The following is a 10,336-nucleotide window of genomic DNA, read 5'->3' on the forward strand; positions in this document are numbered from 1 at the left end:
ATTAAAAAGTTGTAATTTCAAATCCCAGTTTATTGCTATGTTTGGATCGGTAGTGACTCCTTTAAAATCACAGATGTACCAAAAATATATTAATCTGAACATACACCTTGCATTAGTTATGGTGGGGGAATAAAATTAATTACTGGATGTAAAAAATACTTTGCACTGCAGTAATGGTCATCAGATCTTTTTTACCGAAGTCCTACCCCACTGAGTTAAAAGGACCGAGGTCTAGCACAGTCTCTGTGATGCCTGTGTATTTTTTTTCACAAGGAAAGCACAATTTATGCAAAACACTATTCTGCTACGTTTTATAATTAATTTTCAAAATGCTTCACCTATACCTATTTTAACAATTTCTGATTTATCAGATGGTATCTATAATAAATTTTTCTATATTTCAATAAATGAAAAGAAGACAGTTTCAATCCAACAACAGAGTGTTACACAATATAGGCCTGTCAGGCACCAATTTTTACTTCTAACATGTAAGTTAAAGGATAAGGAATTTATAATGCTGCCTGTGAACGAAACCACTTTTCATACACAAATGTGATTTTTTTTTCAAAGGGTAATACAACAGTACATTTACATAAACTAATCCAAACAATCTATGTATTTGACAATGGCAAACCTCACACAGACTGCCTATTGTTGGTTTACATCTTGGAGTTCTTTATGTTGGCTTGTAACACTGCTCGAGCTGTCAAAGGTTTGACTTGGACTCTAAATAAATGGTTATAGAAGTGCTGTGCAGCGATATTGGACTTCTTTGCAAAAGAAAACCTGCTGTGTATGAATTCAAAAGCTATTAATTTTTCAGTCAAAAATATTCATGCCTATTTCTTTTAATAAAGAAACACTGTGCTGAGCAACGGAGAGATAATGTTGACTAGTGGTACAGAATTTTCAATAGAGCAGTTAAAAATAAATTTAGTGGGAGGTCCCCATCAAAGCTATAATTTTCCAGAATGTAAAACATTTTTTTAATACTAATCAAGACAGCCCATTTTTCCCCATTGGTTTTTTTTTTTCTGCTGCTTTTCCCTGTTTATTGGCTGCTTAACACTAATCTGCATGGCGACACCAACTGGTACCTTTGTAGCCTACAACACAAATGAAAGCTTACTGCCTCTTGATACTGAGCGCTGATCACTAGCTGCACAGCACTTGTCTTCTTGCGATTACCTCCCTTTAGTTTTTAATCCTTCCTCCAGAGGGGCACTGTTGCTATGAAAAGTCTCTCAGCAGAATGCTTTGAGACTCCAGCGATTATTCCACTCTTAATTTTTAATCCAGTAGGATGGATAGAAACCAAACCCCCTTCTCTGCATTCTGCTGGGTCTCTAGTCCACAACATAGTAAAGCATGCACATTCAGTCTAATGAGATCTGAAGGATAAGGAAGAGTTATTTCCAGGTACTTTAAGTAGTTTCTTTTTGTGATCATCCAGATCCATTGGATTAAGCAATTTTAGGAATCTCTGGAAGGGCTATATTCACCACGCTCAATCTTCCTCCAAAAGGCATTGCTGAAATTGAGTTGGACTCCTGCTCCTATGCTATTGAATACTCTGCAATTTTCTTTCTAGTACCTCTCTATCCACTTCTGCAGCCATTTATTTCCAACTACATGGAAACTGAGAAATTCTTCTCTAGTAAAAATGGATGTGCAAAGTGTTTAATGATTTTATGTTCTCTATCTCTGTAATGTGTTCTGTTTCAGACATTAATTTTGTCTACCAACTGCATCTTGGCAGGCGACCATATTTGCTGGGTTAATAGTCTGACTCCTTTTTATTTCTATCACCATAAATCATAAACGTGGATGGGTGTGTGTTTGCTTTATTTATAGAAAAATAAAATCAGTCAAAACAGATAAACCAATACTTGGCCATTACCCTGCATCATTGCATATTGATTAAAATGGCTAGTACTAACTATAGATTGTCGACGCTCAATTAATTTTCACACAATGACACAAAGCAAAATCAAATAAAGGCAGTGTACCTTTAAATCTTACAAATCTTAAAATCAAGAAGCAAAGCACTCTCCCCATTTTGAATAATCATGTGAAGTTATGAGGAAGATTTTTTAGCATTATGCTGATATGAAAAAACAACAACTGAAGTGCAATTTGCTTCAGGGAACAAGGTGCTAGATTTGCCTTTTACAGGTACCACCAATTGGCTTTGACTATTGGACCCTCTTTACCTGTAAGACCAACATTTTATAAAGTGCAGCCTGTAAAGTTTATCCCTTTCACAAGCTATTTCTGAGAGCAAGTTGGATAAATAGGGTTTTCATGGACTGTAAGTACTTTAACAACTGACACTGAGTGATCCTGATTTTGTTGTTTATTATCATCATTGAAACGTACATGCAACTAGAGTCTACAGTATCTGAGCCTAGGATAGGATCACAGTAAAAAGTGAAATTAATATCCTAAATACAATATAATTTTACCTTGAGCACTAAAACCATTCTGGTCCAAATGCTCCTTTGGGTCACATGCAAATTCAACTTACCTAGAGGGGATTTATATGCATATACATAAGGGTAGAAAAAGGCCCAATGTGACATTTAAAGTTAAGACTAGTTTTAAACCCCTTGAAGAAAAAAGATCATGGGAAAATTGGGTTTATGTGGCAGTGAATATTCAAAGCTGACCAACTAGCGATGCAATTTTTGTCTCTTCATTTTGACAGTCTTTTAAAGTAGGCCACACTTTGTATTATGCTCTGAGGTGGGAAACAGGAAGAAGAGGTTGTCGTGAGGCTTTGTTCTGCTTCTGCACAGAACAGTACTTACAGGCTGAGGGGTGGCTTTTGGTTCAGTTGACTTCACATGCAGGTGTGTCATCATAGCTTGCAGGCGCTCTTTGTCTTTTGCAAGCTGAAGAAAAAAATGCTCTGTTACTTCTATGAATAAAATCCAGAATTCTGCTTATTCCTAATTCAACAGCTGGCACCACAGACATGACAAAACAGGTTTATTGCTTGGTAGTTTGGAAATTGTATACGGTCTTTTCTGAAGTCGAACTAACTCATGGTGCTGGGTGTCAGTATTTTCCAAAGCAAAACACATTAGCCCTTGAGTGAGGAGTGCTAGACCTGCTGGCACCAAGGGGGTCACTGCAGCCCTGACAGCTAGAAGACAATAGTGAATCAAGTTTATTAACCAATCCTATTCACGCTCAGAAGGCAAAGCAAAAAGCAAATTATACATCTAACCCTCAAATTCAAATATTTTCTTGCTTTAACATAACTTGCTTCCCCCACCACCACCAAAAAACAAAACAAAAAACAAAACCAGAAAATAGGAAAGAGCTTTTCTGTCACATACAGCTCAGGCGGTGCGTGGAGCAAGCAAAGCAGCAGAAGTCGTGAAACCACGTGAGGCTGCCTCAGAGAATCAGAACAGGCAGCTTAAGCTCTAAAAAGTAGTGTGCTTATTTAATGAAGACAAACATTTCCTAAAATCAGAGTGACTTACTACTCCCTTATAATAATAGCATATAGCTCTTATAGAGCACATTTCATCAGTAAGGTCTCCAAGTGCTTAGCCAAGGAGGTCAGTATCATTTTCCCCATTTGACAGATGAGGAAACTGAGGCACGGGGGGGGGGGGATGTGACTTGCCCAAGGTCACCCACCAGACCAGCAGCAGAGCTAGGAGAAGAACCCAGGGCTCCCGAGTTCCAGTCCAGAATTGTATCCACCAGGCCATACTGCTTCTGGAAGGTGGGGTAAAAACTGGAGCAAGGACAGTATTAACTCAGGGCAGAAATTTAAAATGGCATCCCCTTAGCACATGTCTTGAACCAACAGGCTAGGAAAGTGCACCTATATTAGGAACTATTTTAATAGTGTTCTGTCCCTTAGTGTCAACTGAATACTGTTCAAACCAATCCAGAACACATAACACTTTAGGAATGCTTCTTTTGCTCTTTCTGATTCAGTCATGACACCGGTTGTGAGCATTGGGGAAAACAGTTCTATTCTGCACATCATGTGTAAACACGTGCCCCCCCTATAATGATATGCTTCAGTTTTCTTTAAATTTTCTACTGAAATCTCCACGCAAGTCACAGTTTGGTTGCTTGGACTCTCACGTTATACTGCCTTGATTAAGTTTTTTCTTTGTATACAAGCTGGTTTGTGAATACATTTAGAATGCAATGATCAGACTGTAAGCTTGCTGTTTTGGGGGACCTCAAAAGCTCTATGTGTAAAAAGTATCTTTTCCCAACTATACTCTACAGCAGTGTTTCCCAAACTTGGGACGCTGCTTGTGCAGGGAAAGTGGTGGTCAGCACGTCCCTCGGCCTGCGCCGCTTCCCGCAGCCCCCATTAGCCGGGGACAGCGAACCGCGGCCAGTGCAAGCCGCGATCGGCCGAACCTGCGGTCACGGCACATAAACAAACCGGCCGGGCCCCCCAGGGGCCTTCCCCGCACAAGCGTCGTCGCAAGTTTGGGAAACGCTGCTCTACATAATAACAAAAGTAACATATACTAATACTAAGAATAGAAGTAAAAGGGGCTGTAATTACTACACATGCCCAATAAACGAATTCCTATTTTCTTCAATGGCATTTAGATCAGGCCCACGAAACTGAGAGTTTTCTCACATATTCATTATTAAGACTGACTTTTGCTCTAGAAAATCCAAATTCCTGGTGCCAAGAGGAGAAAGCTAATCACATTCCAGGGAAAGTTTAATAAACCCGCCCTCCTTATCAGAGTCATCTATTTAGAGTAGTAAAACTGGATTAAATGAACGTACAAGAAAACTCAGCCATAAATCCCCATTCACTACATTACAGTTAAGGATGTGCCAATCTGCCCAAGGGGAGGGGTTTCTAACTGTGTGCCAAAATGTCATGGTGGCTTGAAACTTGGCATATAAGGTTTCAAAGAGGAATTTACAGGAGAAAATTCAACGTAACCGTCTGGTTTTGCGCTTTTAGAACACAAAAGTCACTGGGATTTTCATGACTTTTTTTTTTTTTTTTTGGAGGAGCACTGGGTAGCTCAGAGGATTGGCGTTTGATATATGGAATCTTACAACACTGGGTCAAGCAGTACAAATCTGATTGTTGATAGGTTGTAGGCAAACACTGTTACCTTCTGAAGGAGGTTCTCCAGCCTGAGGGGCAAGGCTTGAGGTTTCAGTTCAGGTCACAGCGGACAAGAGCCCATATTGAAAAACGACCTTCACCTATGATACCCTTTCCAGCAGTCTCAGCAGCTAGGCTTTAACATGGAAATTCAATATCCCAGAGAGCCTGGGCCTGTTTTCAATGACCCCACCACATCCGAGGGCCTGTGATGGGAAAAAACTTTTGTGCAGAAGTCCTCTCTGTGAGAGCCAATGACAGAAAGGGAGAACGACAAGGCCCGAAGGAGGTACAAAGAGACTCCTGTGTCTATAGCAGATCCTTTGAGATCTAGCAGCCAAATCCCCTGGATGTTCTAACGAGAGGTAGGGAGCCAATCTCACCCTACTGGTCTAGTGGAAAATCCTCCCGATGTCTTCCTGTGGTCTTTTCAGAGGAAGTGGGGGTCCGACCCATCATTTACATTAATGTATATCAAATCATATCAAACCAATGAATGCTTTTAGTCTCAATGAAGGGTGGCTGTGTGATTTTCCATTCTGAATCATTTTATTTTTTGATTAGCTGGGCATGTGAGCTGCCTGCAGTTTAGTCTGCACACTAATCTTCACTCAGTGGACTAAACATTGCAGCAGATCGTTATTTTAGAAACAAAATAAAATAAATATTCCCATCAAAATCAAGACCTGAAAACTGTCTGTGTGCGACATGGCAGTGAAAGCAAAGAATGTGCAGTTTTCTAACACCTAGCACAAGGGGGAAACCCAAACTAGATTCTTTCTGCATCCCATTGCCCCCATGGCACAGTACCTTTCATTCTGATCTGGAAAGGTCCTTATTTTTATTGTTCTCCGTCACCTTCTTAGCATGCTTTTAATGCAGTATTTGGTGGATGAATTCTGTTAAAGATCTTCTTGACGTTTCAGGCAGACACATACTAATATTTTGTCATAGTCTGGGAATTTGAATGCTCCTACAGTTAAGGCAGGAGTTTAAATGATGAAAAATAGAAGTCTCTCGCTTTCACAGCAACAAATGGAAGTGAAAAATCCCAAGAATTTCTTTAAACTGCTTTCCATTAGGTCAGGAAGCAGGAGGATACAAGACCATAACTCCATTAGTACCACCCCACCATTCAGTTAGATCATTCAAAAGAAGTCATGAGGGCTTGTTAGGCCACTGATGTGAGGAAGCTCTCATCAGTGAGGCATTGACTAGGGCTCTAAAGGTCTGGAAAAGGGGACTATTAGTGGTTTTTGCAGGAAAATGCACTTGATTACTAACAGCATTCTTTGGGAAAGAATTGTTATGCACAGAAAAACTGATCAGCATTACTTTTAAATGGGCCCTATTCTGACTTTTCAAAGCTACTTATAAGCATTGTTTGTTTCCCTGATGATCTCCTGTGACAGGAGATGAATACATTAGCTCTGTCAAACTGTGCAAAGGTCATCCAAAGTGCCCTGCTGTACATTAGCTTCTCAGTCGCACTTGACTGAAGGTGCATTTAAATGCATATTCCAATTGTGTAGGGGGTAAGATCCACTCCCCTGACCTCAGCACTAAACCAGATTACTCTGACAGAGGAAGGTGGGGAGAAGGAATCCACCCTCATAACCCAGGGGTACAGGTCAACTCCCAAAATATTGCCTCCCCTGCCCCAACACTCACTCTTTTCCCCTATGTCCATCTCATTGTTCCTGTCTGCAATGCTATAAAATCATTTAGACTTCAAGGGATCATCTGGCACTTCTCTACACTGGGGCAAGACTGAAGGCATGTCTTCACTAGCAACGTTAAAGCCCTGCAGCGGCAGTGTTTTAACCCACGTGGCTGTGTGGTCATGGCACCCGCGCTGGGAGAGAGCTCTCCCAGTGCTGTAAAAAACCCACCCCCACGAGGGGAATAGCTACCAGTGTGGGTGCACTGTCGACACCGCCATTTTACAGCGCTGAAACTTGCAGCGCTCAGGGGGGTGTTTTTTCACACCCCTGAGCGAGAAGGTTGCAGCGCTGTAAAGTGGCAGTGTAAGACAAGGCTTGAGTTCAATAGCTCCAAACCATCCCTAACAGGTAAGTGTCCAATCTAGCTCTGAGTACCTGCAAGGGCAGTGGCTTCACAAAGTTCCCTTAATCTTCTAATTCTGAAGTATTAGCTAGTATTTCTATTAGATTTTATAAGGTGCCGCTCACCGTGGTGCTCAAGTGCTGCTTTAAATTAAAGCTTCTCCTGCCAATTATTATTGCAAACACATACGTAGCGCTGTAGGTTTATACAGCACCTTATAAACCTAGATAAAACAACCAACATACCACCCTGCTGTGAAGTGGTTAAAATCTAAGACAAACGCACACAGACAGGTCACTGGACACTTCAGGAGAGGGAGGGCGGAAAGAGGACACACTGCTGATCAGGATATGGACACTGTGCCAGGCACAGAGAGGCCAGCCCAGGAGAAAGTGCCATGAGCATGGGAAATGGGAGATGAAGAGGAAGACTAGGTGCACAGGGTGGGGTGGTAAAGGGGAGGAGAGAGGGTCTTGAAAATAGGGACAAGGATTTTAGATAATAAGCCACTAACCTATCGTCATTTTTCTTGCTCTCCTCCAAACTCTTTGAATCTAATCTGGTGCCCCAAAATGAATGCACTTCTTTAACTGAGGCCTAGCTAAACAGAATGGCATGTAGCTTGCTTGTATTTATACCTTAATCTCTTACTCTTCCTTCATTCCCAGCTACTCAATTCTTTCTCTGCAGTTCCCCTAATGAATGGTGATCATGTCCACACGGTTTCAATCATGTAAAAATACCAGAAGACTTTGCAGCTTGTGGTATTTCAAGTATGTTTGTGATGGAGATACTGTGAGACCAAAGATTCATGATATTTCTGTCCAAATACAAATCTGACTTGATAGTTAGTTAGTTTGAACATTCGTCAAAAAAGCAAGAACCCTCACTTTGTTTAAGCTGCACTGGATATCTCTGTATGTGTATGTTGACAGAATATTATACATAAAGATTAACAATAGTAAGAGTGAAATCGAGAGAGAAAATCAAATTTGGATCCATTACACTCAAACCAAATATAATACTTAGCCTTAAAGCTCAGTTACAAAATTAATTCTAGGAAAAATAATTTAGAAGAGCTATTCCTGATGAGACAGTCAAGAAATTTAATGGATGCAGTCAGAAAAGTACAAAATCACAATTCAGATTCCCAAGACGCTTCAATGAAGGGGCACCGCCGGATGACATCAGATGGTAGGGTAGTACTTAATCTACAGCACACATGTGGCTCCTCAAGAGTTTGCAGAAATGGAGCAGTGCTCCACTTGCTCAGGCTGTTTCAGGGCGAGCAAGCAGATGGATGATCGCAGGAGTGTGAGGCAAGTGTCAGAAGAGCTGAGCATATGGTCAGTTGATTTGGGTCCCACCCCCCACAGAAACAAGAAACAGTATTATCATGATGATACAGTGATACTGCCTCTCCCTACAAGGAGCCACATCTGGAGCGTGGACGAGAAAAGGGACACGTCGGGTAGATATACCCACCACCTGTGCAAGAGGGACTCGGAGGATATTCTGCATCGAATGGCATCTCAGAGAGCCACAAACCAAAAGTAGTATCATGCCGTGGTATCCTATGGGCAAGTTTCCATTAAAAGCATGAGGAAGTTGCAATATGATTATGCGACATAATTTCCCCTAGGTTCAGCCACTGCAACACAGTAGGTCAAATCCTACCCTCTCTCCAGTAAGGTAGTATGGAGCAGAAGTCAGGGCAGAATTTGGCTCATTGCCAAACCCTCATCATTTTGTGTCACTCTACAAGCCCATTTCTTGGCAAAGTTGCACTCTAGCACTTTGAGTACCAATGGGGTCAACTGGTTTGGTAACGGGACACCCTGCCTTCCCTCTCTAGGTCACAGAGCTCAAATCCATACATGGCAGTACTGGCTGAGTTTTGTTACTGCTTCATAGTCGTTTGATAGCCATGTAAAACATGAGCTTAGTCTGACTGTCCAAATTCTAGTGGGCTAGGTGACTACATTGCAAATGGTACTGTTGGGCCAGCCCTCTATTCCGTTAAGGCTTTTTACAGAACAGCCCAAACCTAGATTAACGAGTTGCTGGAGGAACTCCCCGATTACTCTGTGTAAGGGAATCGTTTGGTAGCAAACAGTCACTGTAGCAGCTCATATGACAGCGCCCTCCTCCTGACTGGATTTTCTTTTAAGACTCAAACCACTGATAACTCCTACTCTTTATAGCTTTGATCCAATATGTTTTGCAAAAATGACTAGTACTTCTCTCTCTAATCCCATCACTGATGGTAATAGAAGTCACTACTTGAGGAATAGGTTTAGTCTATGCCCATGAATATTGTCTTTGCTACACTAACATCTAAGGGTCGTTTCTCTTCTGGTCTCAGTTTCACTCTGTTTTCAAGATGCAAGCGCAAATGCCTGATCCACAAGACCCTAATGCATCATATCTATTGCTTATGGGTCTATAACAAAACAATGAACTTTTAGCTAAGATCAAGCGTAATATCACTTAAATATGGGAGATGTATCCTATCAGGGACTATATCCTGCCCTTTCAGAGAATGGACTGGGAGCTAAGAGGTCTCTTCCAACACTATCATACCTTGGATCATCATTCACTCATTATGATCAGTGCTCCTGTAACTAAAAAAGAAGTGCCAGAATCCACTTCCAGTTAGTGATCGTACTGGAAGGGTACCATTTCCGCTCCCAGAAAGAGTGCCAGAGTGGTGGTCTGGAGCATTTCAGCATGACTCAAGCCCTGACGATGATTAGTATTATGTCATGCCGATCAATCTACCACAATATTGTCACATGATTATAAAGCACTAGCAATCAAAAACCACCTATACCTTGTTCAACTCTTCATGCAGGGCTTCATCCTACTGTCCCCTAGGCAATACAAACTCCTGTTGACCACAGGACTGAGCTGTTGTATTCATTTGGATGGAATAAGTGGGCTACAGGTGTTAACATAACCCAGTCATTAATCCAAATTAATACATCAGAGCCTATAATGTTTTTCAGGCTACAACCCAACCTAGGTTTACCTACAGCATGACTGTTACTGCTCCTTGGTGAAAGATTATCTTATATCTCAGTCCACAAGTAAGACTGTAGATTTTTATTTTTTTTAATACCCAGGAAACTTGTTACTGTAACAAACCAT

At 41.3% G+C, this 10,336-nt stretch overlaps 1 protein-coding gene across 16 annotated transcripts in view; it reads right to left on the reverse strand.

Annotated features, from left to right (window-relative positions):
* Positions 1–10,336, reverse strand: part of FOXP1 (forkhead box P1) — a 495,960-nt gene that overhangs the window by 31,226 nt on the left and 454,398 nt on the right. For all 16 annotated transcript variants that reach the window (XM_077820968.1, XM_077820967.1, XM_077820966.1 and 13 more), the window contains one exon: positions 2,811–2,894. In XM_077820968.1, coding sequence (XP_077677094.1) covers positions 2,811–2,894 — 84 coding nt within the window. The remainder of the gene's footprint in view (positions 1–2,810; positions 2,895–10,336) is intronic.

This window comes from Eretmochelys imbricata, chromosome 7 (assembly GCF_965152235.1).
Source record: "Eretmochelys imbricata isolate rEreImb1 chromosome 7, rEreImb1.hap1, whole genome shotgun sequence".
In the NCBI taxonomy this organism is placed as follows: Eukaryota; Metazoa; Chordata; order Testudines; family Cheloniidae; genus Eretmochelys; species Eretmochelys imbricata.